This window comes from Leucoraja erinacea, chromosome 22 (genome assembly GCF_028641065.1).
Source record: "Leucoraja erinacea ecotype New England chromosome 22, Leri_hhj_1, whole genome shotgun sequence".
Lineage (NCBI taxonomy): Eukaryota > Metazoa > Chordata > Chondrichthyes > Rajiformes > Rajidae > Leucoraja > Leucoraja erinaceus.
This window is the reverse complement of record NC_073398.1, coordinates 14,435,387-14,452,154: the sequence shown is the minus strand read 5'-3', so window position 1 is coordinate 14,452,154 and position 16,768 is coordinate 14,435,387. Positions and strand designations below refer to the sequence as shown.

At 38.7% G+C, this 16,768-nt stretch overlaps 1 protein-coding gene across 13 annotated transcripts in view; it reads left to right on the top strand.

Moving 5' to 3' along the window:
* Nucleotides 1-16,768, top strand: part of anks1b (ankyrin repeat and sterile alpha motif domain containing 1B) — a 646,306-nt gene that overhangs the window by 613,491 nt on the left and 16,047 nt on the right. For 7 of the 13 annotated variants that reach the window (XM_055652964.1, XM_055652963.1, XM_055652968.1 and 4 more), the window contains 5 exons: nucleotides 1,773-1,835; nucleotides 5,153-5,332; nucleotides 8,400-8,528; nucleotides 9,694-9,765; nucleotides 12,503-12,586. In XM_055652964.1, coding sequence (XP_055508939.1) covers nucleotides 1,773-1,835; nucleotides 5,153-5,332; nucleotides 8,400-8,528; nucleotides 9,694-9,765; nucleotides 12,503-12,586 — 528 coding nt within the window. The remainder of the gene's footprint in view (nucleotides 1-1,772; nucleotides 1,836-5,152; nucleotides 5,333-8,399; nucleotides 8,529-9,693; nucleotides 9,766-12,502; nucleotides 12,587-16,768) is intronic. The other 6 variants (XM_055652967.1, XM_055652973.1, XM_055652974.1 and 3 more) reach the window with 3 other exon arrangements.

Sequence of the window (16,768 nt, the reverse complement as noted above, 5' to 3'; positions counted from 1 at the left end):
GTCAGTCTTAGCTTTAGTCTGCACCACATTAACCCTTCATCAACAACACTATATATCAAATCTTTTTAAGATTTATTAACTGCTGTTTCACCGTTATTTTTGTAATTATTTAATCAATTTGGATCATTTAAACAGATTATTTAAAATTATCTACAGTTCATTCTTTAGCTTTGTATTAGTTTTATTTGATTATATGATGCAGAACACAATAACAAATCTGCACATTGTTGAAGCACATCCTTATTGAGTGATTAATTACCTAAACAGGGTGAAAACCCTTTAATTCAAAGCAAGGTTTTGTGTAGTCAGTATTGGATTACTAAGAAATCTATGTAGCATATTTCCCAGCAAAGAAGACGCTATTTATTACCATAAAATAAGACCGGAATATTTACCTGCCTCTTTGAGGCCGAAGGTTAGGTTGTTAGTCAAGAAAGATAGACTTGGCTATCCTTCAGTACAGCAACATCAAGAACGATGGTCCTGGGTGGCTGAGAGCGGCCGCCGGGACCATACAGCGAAGCTGGCTGCCACCCCAGCGTTTTCTGCCGGCCCGTCCGCCAGCCAGCCATGGTGTCCTTCGGCACAGGCGCAACCGGTGGTGGCTGGTGGGTAGCTACTGGGCAGGAAGTCCCCGTCCCTCAGACCTGAGCCACACAGCGCATTGTGGGACAGGTGAAGATGGAGGCTCCCCAGTCCTCATTGCTTCCTTCAACCAAACCCTTCATCCCGTCCCGCCAGCCTTTTTTCAAAATTTAGCAACTCAAAATGTAGGTGCATCTTCGATGCAGGTGCTTCTTCTTTGCCGGGAACGACGGTAGTTTGAAGAAACAAGTGTATTAAGATCCAAATCCAACCCACATCTTTCTGCCTACTTTCAGTGGCTATACGAAGGAAACAATTTTAGTATGCATTATTTGTGCTCGGGTATGCATCTTGGTTTGATTGTTTTTAACGCTTCCAGCCTAAAATATCATAAAAGCATTTGTGGAAACATATTTTGCAGTTGTGCTAACATTCAAGAAAGGGAAGTACGTGCAAAGATTTGTCTATTTTTCAAATCGATATTCAGTAGAAAAGGGAATTGTTTACATGTTGGGTGCATGGGGAGATGGAAGTCAGGGCATTTTTGACTTATTATATTGCAAATGTTTTTGTTATTCTCTTAATGTCAAATCTTAATACATTTTTGGAATATGATTTTACCATAATTTGTGTTCATTTCTCAAAACAAAATATCAGTATTTAAAGGATATTATACCACAACGTGTGTGTTTAGGTGGCGTTACTTTACCTGCTGAAAACAGGACCTCCAAATCTAAATGCTAACAATATTAAATAATTGAAGTGATGGGATTATTTATCTTCCAGTTTCCAGTTCCAATAAATGGTTTACATTGAAAACATTAGCCCATCTTTTCTTTCTTCAGATATTGCTATGTATTTCTGCCATTTTTCTTTCCTTTAAATTGAATTCTGTCATTTTATTTTCAAAAGAAACGGAAAAAAGTAACTGTTTCCAGGCCAACATTTGGGAATTCTTAGAAATGTATCTGCAAATCTGTGTAACTTACATGGAACTGCTTATGCATTCAAACTTGCTTCCCACTATTGGAAGCAAATGTGATTAATTCTCATACAGACCGTTAGGTGAAACAGTGTGCTGTGATAGGACCCTCCATCTTGGAAGGAGGGATCAACTGACGAATGGTGGAAGCAGAAGCCACTCATACTAGGTGCTATTCAGATTGGATCTCTTTTTATATCAATAGGTCAGTTGTCCTGAGTCCCGCAATGCCATCTTGCAAGATGATGTATATATCGTATCTTGGATGGTAAGTCACCTCACTCTGAAGTAAGGTGTAAGAAGGAACTACAGATGCTGGTTTGAACCTAAAATAGACACAAATAGCTGGGGTAGCTCAGCAGGACAGGCAGCAGCTCTGGGGAGAGGGAATGGTTGATGTTTCGGGTTGAGACACTTCTTCTGAAGAAGGGTCTCAACCCAAAACGTTACCCATTCCTTCTCTCCAGAGATGCTGCCTGTCCCGCTGAGATACTCCAGCTTTTTGTGTCTATCTTCACTCTGAAGTAAGCTGGACAACGTGGAAATTAGGCCTTCTCCCCACAATAAAGTGCAAAAATACTTCCTGATTTCTGATACCTGCCCTACTGCAGGATGTAATTACTTCTACACCATGCTTTTCCCAAGAAAGATTTAACTCAAAACTCCACTGAAGGGTAGATGTTTGTCAACATACCTACCTTGCTCGAAATGGAAAAGGTTGGGCAACTTCTGTCACACTTAAGTCGTCCTGAAAATCAAGCAAAATTTCTTATGCATATTATAGGAAATGATATGAAAGCCCGTTGTTTTGACAAATATTTTCAAATCCCTGAGATTACTGATTTTGATTTGAAGCAATCTTGCTGCTGTACATCTGTATTTTACCTATTCCTTTCTCCCCTTCACAATGACCATCTGCCAACAGAAAGTGAGCACGAGAAGAATATATATGAATTCCAAGTGCAGTTCCTTTTTAAAGGAACTTTTTCTGTTCTAGTTATTGCATATCTGAACTATCTGCAGTTTGTAAAATGCAAAAGCGAATGTGGCAAATATGACCTATCTGGAAAGACATTATAATTGTTTTTGCATCATTTAAATGCCCTGCTCTTTTTCCACCCCTTCCCCATAAAAATATGTGCCTAATATTGTAATTCTTGGGTTGTTAATGTTTTTTTATTACATAATGTCTATGTCACTGAATTCATTTCAGATGGCCTCAGGGTGCAAAGGGAAACGGATAATTAAAGATGCATAACTAAAAGTATTATGAACAACGTGCCATTTGAATTGTTTCTGGATATTTGGCCCTAGGAAACAGTTAATAAATACATTTTAAGTGGAGCTTTCATTCAGATCATACCAATTTCATACCTTTTGTCATGAACTTTTGTTTTTGCACCATACTTAATACAATCACCCAGTTATAAGTAAATAGGTTTTAATAAATATTAGGTTAATATCATATTGAATAAGTCTGATTTCCAGTCATTTGCATTACCAGACTTGTGGAGGAGAAGGATGTGGCCTGTGCTGCATTGCACCCATTGGTTGAACTGAGCTGGGTAGACACAAATGCTGGACTAACTCAGCAGGACAGGCAGCATCTCTGGAGAGAAGGGATGGGTGTAGTTTCAGGTTGAGACCCTTCTTCAGACCAATCTATATGACTGAGGTAGCAAAGCTAATTTCAGAAATATAATGCTGTGAATATTTCTGTTATTTGCTGTTTCTGACTTGATAACCAGCTGGAAAGATTGTAAGGGTTAAGCCACATTATTTGAAGGAAGGGCTAACATAGGAAAAATTGTCATTGTTTGTTAAAAAAGATAGGTAAGTCCTATTCCCATAGCCTGCCTTTCTCTGTCACTATCGGATGAAACAAGGACAGCTTGGTCCAGACCTCCTGCTCCATGCCAACCTTGTAACTTCGAGTCTGTCACCAGGCTTTCTAAACTATGCTTGACTTCAAATCCAGGAGCCATAACTTTCCCAAACTCAGTAAGAGCAAGAATGAGACGATCATGGTTGACCCGTGCTAGACAGTACATGCATTTGAAATTGATTTCACTATTGTTCATGCGACTTTAGTGCCTAACTGGGTTTCAAGACCCACATCCTGTTTGCCATGAAGAATGCCTCCTTTATTTGGCTGGAATATTACCCATACTGCCACTCAATCAATCTATCCCCAACGACTATCTGGAGAAATCCTCTTTGGAATCATCCTTCTTTCATTTAAATCTTTAAGTTTCATACTAATGGATGTAAACTAGAACACGTTTAGAAATTTCCTCCAATAATAAACACATCCAGTAATGCAATCAAACACAATATGAGTGTAAAATTCTAGTGACCATCTAAAGTTCATGGGGTCTGATTAAACTGCAACTAATATCTTTGATATACACATCGTAATGTGGCTGCAGAGTATCACTGAATTCTTCTCATTGAACTGAAATACATTTTGCAAATATTTGCTCCATCCCAATTTATTGATTCATTAAGTCACAAGCATGGAAACAAATCCTTTGGCACATTGAGTCTGCATTGATCAAGTACCCATTCTCTCCCCATTTCCTTAACTTCCCACCAGAATCTACCACTCGCAAATACTTGCGCATTTTAAAGTGGCCTATTTACCTACCAATCTACCCAATTTGGGATGTGGGAACCCAGAGGTCATAGGAAGAATGTACAAACTTCATGCAGATTGCACCAGAAGTTAAGATTGAACTGGGTTACTGGAGCTGTGATGCACCACTGTGTCACCCTGTACAATTATTAACATCCGACTTCCCTGAATCTTTCAAGCACAGAATCTGCAAAAGGTGTTCATTTATAAATTCTGCAAAGGATTCCTTATAAGTAATGGTAGCTGCAGCACAATTGGTGCACCATAACAAGTCAGAGTGGGAGGAAGTTTTGATCTCCTGCGCACTTTCCCACAATCTCTTGCAATTTAGGTTTCTGACCTCAGCTGTTTTGTTGTGGAGAAACACAAATCTCCAGCATTTGTGGAGAAGCAAATGGGAGAGGAGAGTTATCTGGCCCACTGCTGCAAGTCTGTTAGTTGAGTTTTAGATGTTATATCAAAGGAGGGAAGTTGGCAGAGGATGCTAACCACTCAGGTTGATTTGAAGGACAGAGGATTTGTCATGTGGAGTATATTACAGTAACTGTATAATTTAGTTTCAAAAATATTTAAATTGAGGAAATGAGAGGCTAATTTGCACAAGCACGTTTTATATACGCTACTTTTTGTTCTCAAATCACATTTTTATACCATTTTTACAATCATGTTGAAATAAATTTTCTAAAGAAGTTGTTTAATATTAATCTCTACCAAATAACTCTTGTTAGATTATTGGTTTCATGCCAAAATTAAAGCTGAGAGGTCCATTCATTTGAGATACATTATTTAGATGTGAGGGCTGTAAATGTGTTCAGAATGTTTCATCAATTTGAAGTGCTTAGATTTCACATTGATGAACAAGGCAGTGGAACTAAACCATTAGGGCTAGGAGAGATTCAGTACATAAATCATAACATTAATTAATGCATTGCTATTTGCTTCTGGAACAGGACCCTGGGAACAACACTCCTCCTCAACTTTCCCCACCCCTTAGCCAAAGCACTTACACTGGTGGCTCTCTTGATATCCCCTCTTCCCATTTAATGATGCAAGGGGACGCAAGAAGGCGAATCAATGACAGCTACTTTGAGGATATGCCTAGGTCAAAACTGGAAAGACAAATGGCTCAGGTAAATTGCATTGAATAACATGCAATAGGCTGTTAACCTTGGGTTCCCTTTGCACTAGTTTGGCTTACTTTCCTCATAATTTTATTTTTGTAAGCTTGCTTGCCATACTATACTTCAGCACTATCTGATAATCTATCAGTTCTGTCTCTGTTATAGCTTGCTGAAATAATATTGATAATTCATCATCAATAATTAAACCTTCATTTGGGTTCTCACTGAGATATATTCTTATTTTAGTGAGTTGTAGAGATTTTCAGATTCATAGTTTGAAAGATCTTTGGTATTTATATAATTATGAGTGGTTGTTCCTATTCAGGATCCTGGCCTAAGTGAAATGACAAGTGTCTCCTCTGTACATCAAGCAGCATATTTTGTTATCATTCTGAAATAAAAATAGAATATGCAGGAAATGCTCAGTGCATCAGGCATTTTCTGTGGTGAAAGAATAGAGTGAATGTTTCATGTCGAAACATTGTCGACCTGAAAGTTTAATTCCTGTTTTATTTTCCACGGATCCTGATCATTTCCAGAATTCTTTTTAAATTCCAGATTTTCAACATCTGTGGTGCATTTTGTTACAATTCTCTTTATGAATTTTAAGACTTGTTTATATTATTAGGTGTTGTCAAATCTGTTTTGGACTGCCAGTGTTTAAAGCATTCATGATATTGTTTAATTAATATCTTAGCCAAAGCACACATGAGACATGAGGATCTGTTTGGCTGACTGTAGGATACATCTCACAAATTAAAATGAGAAAATATCTTGAGTGCAGATATTAATAGTTTATGAAGCCCACTAAACAGAAGTAAACTATTTGTGGGCTTGTCCACTAGAGAACATCTTAATTATTAGGACATTGTTTACACACCTGACATCAAATGATTGATTGTCCCTTCCAGATTCCTCTCTAAATCTGGAAGATAGTTTTGCAATAGTAACCATAAACCTAGTAGAACTATTTGTTTTGCAAGTGACGCCAAAATCACTGCCGCGCTTTCATCTCCAGTCTCTCCCCATTTCTATCCTACGGATAATTCGTCCCAGTGTAGTTATCACATGTGTAAGCATAATTCAAACATTTGAATATGAGGTCTTTGAATAAAATCTTATTTGGCAGGTTTAAAAAAAACAAAAAACTCTGACAAGTTAGATTTGAGTCTGATGAATTCCCACTGACTTTGCTTACATGAGAAGGAAAGCTAGTAGGGATTCTTCATGGAACTGGTCCATGTTACATTTATAATGATTTGAAGCTTGTTCTAGAGATTCAGAGCTAACATTTCAAAATCCCTGTGAATAAAATATAGACAGGTCAACAATCTGGATACAGATGGTGAAGACCTATCAGAACATTAAACCCACTAAACAATGCCAAACCACTTGTCGCTTGTTCAATTGGGACCAGTGTTGCAACTCAGCATAAAAATAACCGGCACACTCTGAGTAAGGCAACAAAGAAAAATAAAAGTCAAGAATAATAAATGTGTACATGATGCATCAAAATTCACCTTCCAGTGTTCGAGATCACAATTAATTGTGTCTAAATTAATTTGACAATTATCATACCTGGTGGTCTGATCAGGCCTGTGCTTTATAAACTCTCAACATAATTTTCTGGGGTTTCATACTCTTCTGTTTGTTTTTTCATTGCTGCTCTATATTACTTAAAACATTGAGAATGACAAAAATACTGCAACTTTCATGCCCTTGATTATGTTTTGCTAATCCTTTAACCTTCATGGTATATCTTTACCACTTTTTGTTTTGCACAGCATGTAATGATTTATTAATATTAAATGTAATTTGTCATTTGATTCTCTATTAGCATAACTAATCCTAATCTATTTTAAAACCGTTTCCTGAATCATCTAGCCTATCTCATTTTGGTATCTTCAAATTTAATATATTTATAATCTGTTATTTGCCTTCACATTTAGTAAAGAAATAATAATGTTTCAAACAGAGATCCTCTGCTGCAGATTACCTCCTTGATATGCACATCCCATGAGAGTGCCTGTATGTTGACCCATCCACAATTCTAGAACCCATGCACTTGATTCATAATATCTCTTAGTGAATGTTATGGAAAATGTTCTGAATACCTAAGTAAAACAAATGATTTTCACGAGCTGAGCGATACATCTCAAAATATTTGACAAAAGAAATCCCATAATTACTTCATGTTTTTGATCATAGATGCTGCCCCACCGCATGCATTTTGCATTATTTTATCTGCCGGACATGTTTGGTAAAGGACCTTAAGTCAATTGAGATAAATACTTTGCCACCTTTTAAAAGAAAAATCTTGGATTTTTATTTGTTAAAATCTCCCAGCACCTAGTGATACTTTTATAATAACATTAATATCCTGCAGCACTCATGGATAACGAGTTATACTTTTATCTTAAAATGTACTTTTTAATCCAAGTAAGCTTTGTACGTATTGCTTGTCTTCTAGATTAGATGCCCTATTCATACATTTTATGTATTCTTGTCCAGTATATTTAATATTTTAAACATTTTCAATTTCCTACATTTGATTTATTTCTGAGCAGAACAATGGTTTTGAATTTTAATTTCATTGTAGCTTGCCTTAGTGAAACAGCATTTCCATTCCAATCCTCAACTATATTGGTTGCCAGAATATTATAACAACTCACTGCTGTACAGGATACTTTGCAACTCGGGGTTTGATCTTCTTTTATTGTGCTGCTCTGCTTGAATTTAATGGCATTACTGTGGTAGAATTTTTTTTTTCTAGTTCAACTATGACTCATTGAAATGTTACATTGAATGTGGGATGAATACGAAGACAAGTAAATCAGGGGTCTCATTCTTTGCTGTATGCAACGATTATTTTCAGTACAATTTTTCCATGTGCCTTATCTCAAATTGGATGTACTGTAATCTCAGCTGGGCTTGACAGGCCTGCTCACAAAGGACTTCTGTGGACAAAAATGTCACTAATAACTTCTTGTAAATCACATCAATTTTTATATGCATTCTTGTCTAAGCTGCCACTGGTTTCAGTTTTCACCTTGCCTTATTTTATGTTCCTATTTAGCAGGCAGAATGGAGTGAGCCTTCCATCACCCTTCGGCCTCCAAATGAAGCCACATCATCAACGCCGGTGCAGTACTGGCAGCATCATCCCGAGAAGCTGATCTTTCAGTCCTGTGACTATGAGGCATATGTAAGTACTCATTAGATGGGAAATAAAGCAGGCTAGCATGCTGCAGTAATTTACATGCATTGGCTTTGCATGTTTTGATGGGTTCCATCTTAAAGATCAAACATCGCAAGGTAGCAATTGTTGTGAATGATAGAATACTACAAACACAAGAGGTAGACACAAAATGCTGGAGTAACTCAGCAGGTGATGCAGCATCTCAGGAGAGAAGGAATGGGCAATGTTTCGAATCGAGACCCTTCTTCAGACTGATGTCAAGGGAGGGGGTGGGACATAGATAGAATGTATGCGGAGACAGTATGACTAGTGGGAGAACTGGGATGGGGAAGGGGACACAGAGTGAGAGAAGGCAAGGACTATCTGAAATTAACTTCAGATTTTAATTTTGATGTTCTGAATTTAACCAGATAGCCCTTGTATTTGCTCTCTATCCCCCTTCCCCATCCCAGTTCTCCCACTAGTCTTACTGTCTCTCCCTCCATTCAATCTTTGTCCCGCCCCCTCCCCTGACATCAGTCTGAAGAAGGGTCTCGTCCCGAAACGTCGCCCATACCTTCTCTCCTTCTTCTTTCATGTGGCGTGCACAGCCTAAAGTTGTTGGACAACTTGTTCTATTTGACCTTCCATTTGTGCACGTCGAATTGATTGCATTAGTCGAAACAGGACGGACCACGTGAAGGTTGCAATCTTCCACCCCCCTTCTCTCCTGAGATGCTGTCTCACCTGCTGAGTTGCTCCAGCATGTTGTGTCTACCCTTGATTAAAACCAGCATCTGTATTTCTTTCTTACACAAACACAACAAATCTGCACTCCACTTTAAGTAATAATGTCAATTTATTTATTTCTGTTCTTGGCTCATATTTTACAATGCACACCTTTCATGCTTGCTTTGATCCATAATTACCTATTTATGCAAATACCAATTAATGCTATACCACTTTCCTAAATCCTTGCAAGATATATGTGTATTTTCTTCATTCCAATTTAATTCATTCATTAATCTATTGTATGAGAATGACTTCAGCATGCCGACTTTTTTTTCTTAAGTTAACTTGACGGATACTTATAGATAATTTTGATCGCAGAACAAATTTTGGACTATTATATATGGAAGTGCATATTTTAATAGCATTATTGCACAGGAAAAAATAACTTGCTTGTTTTTAGTACTTAGGTTCAATGTTGGTGAAGGAATTACGAGGAACAGAATCAACACAAGACGCATGTTCTAAGATGAGGGTATGTGTCCTACTGTGTAATGTTCAATGTGATAACGTGCCAGTGCCAAATTGTGTTGTGGAACTGAGATAATCATGGGCATTTGCTCAGCAGCCGTGCCACGTCGTGGTACAATGTTCTGACACCTCAAAACAGTTATAAACTAGATTTTTAAATTATCATTTTAATTTTGTTTTAGTTATTACTTTAAATTCAAATTTTATTGGGCACAGAATAGAAACAAAATTGATGGAAAAAAATTGTTGACTAATGTTAATTTGCAATTGATATGCGTATCAGCAACACTCATGAACAAAAACACACTGCTAATCGACAATCTCTTCGAAAAATATTGGAATCGATAGGAAACTTAACAGGTATAGAAAAAATGTAAATAGCCTCAACAAACAATGATTTTTGCTGCACTAGCAGTTGCCTCCATAATGATGTGGTTACAGATCAAGATGCTTATAATCTATATAACAAAGTCCTCAACCCAAACTTACTGCTTTGTGCTTTCTGTTCAATGAAGCCGAAACTAGAATATAACCAGATGGGCATTCCATCTAGGCACATGTACTATGTTGAATCGTTCAGTCATCACAAAGATGTCCACTCAAAGATTATGATTAATAGGAGAAGGGAAAAATAGATCTAAGAAACTGCAGATGTTGGAATCTGACATAAACACAAAGTGCTAGAGGCACTCTGGATCTGGCAACATCTGACATAAATGTACCAAAGTAGTGGATTATTGTGGTGTAGTGACTCCAAAGTAGTGACTCCACACTTTGCTATGTGATTAAAATTTGATTTGATTAAAATATGCCATGAGTGTTCCTAAAAATGGGATCATCCTACCAGGATAAAATTATTAGTAATGATTTGTGAGGAAGTTACTGAAAGACTAAAGGGCCTGTCCCACTTGCGTGTCCTTGGCACGCAAATTACGTGACCTCGTCGTCGCGTTGAGGCGCACGGGCATCATGGCCGCGCGGGGCCGGTCTCACTGAGAAGCGCGGAGGGGTATGTAGTTGTGTGCGACATCGTGGGGGGCTCCGAAATTTTTGTAGCAAACAAAGTCTTCGCGCACCAACGGCCTGTCGCGTAACTGACGGCCAAAGTGGGACAGGCCCAAGACCCTGGCGCGATGCAACGTCTCACCTCCAACAGCAGCAGAAGCAGGCAAACGATCGCCGAACTCGGCCTGGGGCTCACGGCCGATGTGGTCCGGATCCGCCCCAACTCCTACTCCCAGAGCAGGGCCAAGACGATTGGAGATAGACATAAAATGCTGGAGTAACTCAGCGGGACCGGCAGCATCTCTGGAGAGAAGCAATGGTTGACATTTCGGGTCAACACCCTTCTTTCAGACTGAAGAAGCAACTTCACCCATTCCTTTTATCCAGAGATGCTGCCGATCCCGCTGAGTTACTCCTGTATTTTGTGTCCATCTTCAAATGACGTCACACGCTCCAGACGGCTGTGCGGGCACATAAAATCACACATGACCTTCGCGGGACTGTATGTGGGACAGGGGCTTAAGAATTCAGTTGCAATGTTCATTTAACAAATTGGTTGGGCATCTCTGTGTAATATTTTGCTGAGACCAACATTGTAAATTTCAGCACACTATTTCTTACCGTTATACAATAAGTTCTTAACATGAACGAGATGTACCACAATGCAGCCACTTGATCATCGCAGGCAATACTCTTAAGAGATACGAAGAAATCCATAATGCTCTAGGCAATCTTTAAGGCACATTATTCCAGTTACTTAGACGAGTGTTCCCTGTGAAATACGTTTTTCCTTTCCTTGAACTGATGTTACAGCATTGCTACATAAGAGATACGAGAGAAATCAATCTTAAATAATGCTCTAGGCAGAAAACTGCAGGAAAATCTTTAACAGCATACAGTATGGTATGGCAGTTGCTGAAACTGAGCAGCCCAAATACCAGTGTCACACTCCCTGCTCCTATGGGCAGGTGGCAAAGAAGACGGTTTCCTTTCCTTGAAGATAGAATTTGGGTGACTTCATGCAGCAGTGAGCCGCAAGCCATAAGATGTGGCAAAAATCCACAAATGCAATCTTAAATAATGCTGAGCCTAGAAATCTGAAAGTCACCATAACCTGACATGCGTGGGTACATGAGCACGGTAACAGGTGATACAGATTTCAGTAGGGACCTAGTTTGAGTGTTGCCCTCTGTTGTTCTTTGAGTAAATAAGAGCCATGCTTTCTCAGATGAATGAGCTTGAAAATCTCAATGTAGGCACATTTTGCCGGTTACACTGCAATTTATATTGTTTGGGCAAATTGGACGCAAGACAGAACAGGCCAGGGAAAATGACTATCCTGTTAGAAAATGAGGAGACTACTTTCCAAATTGGTACTAAATCGTCGAGAAATGTGTGCAAAATTATTCTTCTCGAGTAAGTCCAATTTTTCGATACTCTTTTTATTTGGAAATGCATAATTTTAACCCAAAATGTCAGGCTTTATCTTCCTCGAAAAAAATTGTAGTTCACAATTGCACCCTTCACTTTGTTGGTCGAATAACTGGTACTGATATTTCAAAAGTAGAAATCTGTATCCAGCAAGTTGTAAATAATGAACTTGTTCCAAGAATCAAAGAATGGTGTCTCAAATTTGAAAGGAGTTACAGTAATGTTCATGCAATTTACTGACAATTTACTGACTATGGTCAAAGTTATGACTTTTGGAAAAAATAAGTTACTATCCTGCTTTCCAGGCTTCAGAACAAATGAAAAAGATTCCAACAATCATACTTTCAATTTCGTACAAAGGGGTAAAATTCATCGATGCGACAAATAAGGTAAGTGCCACTGGATCAGTTTGAATTAATTTGGTGAAACTGATATTGCTTTTTAATAAAACATTGCTACGTGGGGAACAATGAAAGTTGGAGAGATTCTGGGCATATTTAAGGCCAAGTTCATGTCTAATTGAGATTTGGTCGAATGGAAGTCTTCCAGCTCTGAACTTCCAGTTTACAAGTTTGGGCGAAGCAGAATATCAGATTGATAGTGCACAGGTCTACACTATGGAACTGTGTTTGCGAACTTGGCTCCTAGTTTCAAAAAATGGAGAGAAGGTCAATATAGTTATACTTCCAAATGTGAAAAAGATGTTAATAAATGAGCGAAAATGTATTGTGACAAAAAGCATTTTTACAAGCGAATCTACAACGGTGAGTAAAGTGAAGGAGATTATAAGTGCAACATCCAAGAACATAAAATGTGAAACCAAAAAGCATTCACCTGCCTATACTTCATTTCAGACTCCAGTTACCACCAGCTATTTTATGGATATTGCCTAACTGTTAATCTTCTGTGGACAGGATCTTTAAAGATACATAAAGAAGATAAATTAAGTCTCACTAGGGATTATCAATCGAACCTTTCCTTCTATATCATTCACCCTTCACCAGTTTATTTCCTTGCATCAAGCAACATCCATGTCTACCAGATATTTCCATACCAGTTTCTTCTGCTTTTATATAAATGTCTAAGTTGCCATTTCATGGTAGTTTAAGTAATTCCACTAGACCATTTCAAAATCTGATCACTTTGCTGTGGATATATTTTGCACAGATTCACTGGAGTTTAGAAGGATGAGGGGGGATTTTATAGAAACATATAAAATTATAAAAGGACTGGACAAGCTAGATGCAAGAAAAATATTCCCAATGTTGGGCGAGTCCAGAACCAGGGGCCACAGTCTTAGAATAAAGGGGAGGTCATTTAAGACTGAGGTGAGAAACTTTTTCACCCAGAGAGTTGTGAATTTATGGAATTCCCTGCCACAGAGGGCAGTTGAGGCTAAATGACTGGATGGATTTAAGAGATAGTTAGATAGAGGTCTAGGGGCGAGTGGAGTCAAGGGATATGGGGAGAAGGCAGGCATGGGTTATTGATGGGGGACGATCAGCCGTGATCACAATGAAGGGCCGAATGGCCTCCTCCTGCACCTATTTTCCATGGTTCTATGTTTCTATGATCCGTGTAATCTTACATTGATATCGGCAGTTTATTCTTATTTTTATAGTTACATAACCTTATACATTCCTTAAATGTCGTGTTTTTCATCTGCCCACCAAAGTTAATGCACAGAGCATTTTGAAGTATAATACAATGCTGGTATCATACTAAGTACCATTGTAAATAACTGTTATGAAGCATTTTGATTGGCAAGAGATTAAACGGCAGGTGTGTGCTGCTTTAAATTGTCTTCCATTGCCGTTTTTTAAAAATGGTTCAAGGATCTTTTATAGTACAATGGTCACATGGCCATCAGGTGGGGTCAGGTGATCAGTCATCTCAGACCTAGCCATTACTCCTGGCTCACTGTTCTTTACTGGATGGCCATTGCAACAAGGCCTGACGTTTGACTGAAATCGCAGAAAAGGGGCAGAGTAAATTTACCCGATTGTATTGGGGGGGAAAAGAAACGTTGAAGAGGACTCCCGACCTGAAACATCACCTATCCACTTTCTCCAGCAATGCTGCCTGGCCTGCTGAGTTACTCCAGAACCTTGTGTCTTTTTTTTTTGTAAACCAGCATTGGCAGTTCCATGTTTCTACAAAAAAGAGTCTATTTTAAAAGGCCCAGAGTAATTTTTATCTAACAAAATATCCATGAATGGTAAAAGGTAGAGCATACTGCAGAACCCACAATAGTACTTCATGCATCAATGAAACTGACAAATCTGTGCCGATTTCTGCAAAGTACCATATTACAACACACTCTTTGAATTCTCTCAGTTGTTAGCAATCATTAAAACTATTGTAGCATAATAAGCGATACACTCACTAATTGTAGAGCCAGAGGAAAGGCTTCTGATCTACAACCAAGTTGCTCTCACATTGAAATACTGTTTGAAAATGGCTGCAAGTCATTTAACGCTCAAAACCCCAGAAAACTAAATGTAGCCTCAGGATCGTGGCAGATCCCAGAGAATTGACATGTGGCAGCTGAGTATCAGCTATAGGTTATCATCTCATAAAATCTGTTCTCTGTCTATTTATAACTGAAGTCTGCCAGCGATCTTCATTATAATGTGCCGTCACATTTCAGCCTGAAATATTTGGTTTCGGATTGAAATATTTGGTTTCATGGAGACCAGATTTCACTGATGGTTAGCTGCTGGGTGTGTAGAGAAGTGATGCTGAACTGCAGTGAACATAATGTTTGGGACAAAGACCCATCATTTATTTATTTCCCTCTGTACTCCACAATTTGATATTTGTAATAGAAGAAATCTCATGGATAAAGTGCACATTGCCTCTTTAATGCAGGTATAAGAGAGCTCTTGGCACCTAGCCTTTCCTCCAGTCTTTCCATCATCTATTGAAACTTTTATTGCTGTTTATCAACATGAGGACCAAAGTTGTGCCCATTTCAGTGCACCATAATGAGACTGACAAACAAGAACAAAACTGTTAGAGACATCAGCCAAACCTTAAGCTTACCAAAATCAACTATTTGGAACATCATTAAGAAGAAAGGGAGGAATGGTGAGCTTACTAATCACAAAGGGACCGGCAGGCCAAGGAAGACCTCCACAGCTGATGACAGAAGAATTCTCTCTATAATAAAGAAAAATTCCCAAACACCTACCCAACAGATCAGAAACACCCTTCAGGAGTCGGGTGTGGATTTGTCAATGACCAATGGCCGCAGAAGACTTCATGAACAGAAATACCGAGGCTAAACTGCAAGATGCAAACCACTGGTTAGCCACAAAAATAAGATGGCCAGGTTACAGTTTGCCAAGAAATACTTAAAAGAACAACCACAAATGAGACGAAGTTCCCAAGATCCAAAGCCTACCAACTTATCTGTGAAACAAGGTGGTGGGAATGTTATGGCCTGGGCATGTATGGCTGCTGATGGTACTGGCTCACTGATCTTCATTGATGATATAACTGCTGATGGTAGTAGCATAACAAATTCTAAAATGTATAGACACATCCTATCTGCTCAAGTTCAAACCATGTTACATCTCATTGGCCAAGAAATTCATTCTACAGCAATAACCACAAATGAATAATATTCAACTTTTATAGAGCACTTTAAAAAGAGCAAAGTAGCTGCAACAAAGTGCTGAACATGCACAAGATCCAAAGCAAAAAAGTTATACACACCAAAAAAACAATCAAAAGAAATAGTGGGCATGTATGGCTGCATGAAATACTGGCTCACTTATCAAAATTGATGACAAATAAAGCAAAGCCTCAGGCATGGTCAAAAGCCACAAATTCTACAAATGCGTTTAGACACATGGATTTGAAGATGGACTGAGGTTCCTGTCAAATGCCTCAAATTCCAGAGTGGCCGACAAGGCTCTATCCCCTCTGAGCAAGACGATGATCCCAAATAAAAATGGTCAATTCTTGAGTGACCAAGTCAATCACTGGATCTGAACCCAATTGAGCATGCCTGTTATATGCTGAAGAGAAAACTGAAGGGGACTAGTCCCCAAAACAAGCATAAGCTAAAGATGGCTGCAATACAGGCAAATAAATAAATGATGGGTCTTTGTCCCAAACATTATGGAGGGCACTGTACCCCACCCGTGCGTACTGCAGCAGAGAAGAAACTGGGAAGTCAGTTGTGCATGCTGCCATGAACTTGACTATCATTGAGACCAGGGGTCTTTTGGAGGAAGCCAAGCAAAAGAGCTAAATATAATTTATATTTCACCCTCCCCCGCCCGCGGAGATGATCCGCGGCTCCGCGATCGCAAATCGGCCGCTTATTAATTGAGACCGCGGCTTCACTTTACCGCGAGTACCTAGGCCCCGCGGTCGGAGCACTTTTTCCCGGTAAGTTTTCGCAGGCAGCTCCGAGATTAGTTGTTAAAGACTTATTACTCTACAACAGGCTGGCATTAGTGACAATATTTAATTGACTATGTTATAGTTTAGGCCCTCAATTTCATGAATGAATGAGTGAGTAAGTGAGTGAATGCATGAATTGAATTAATTAATTTATT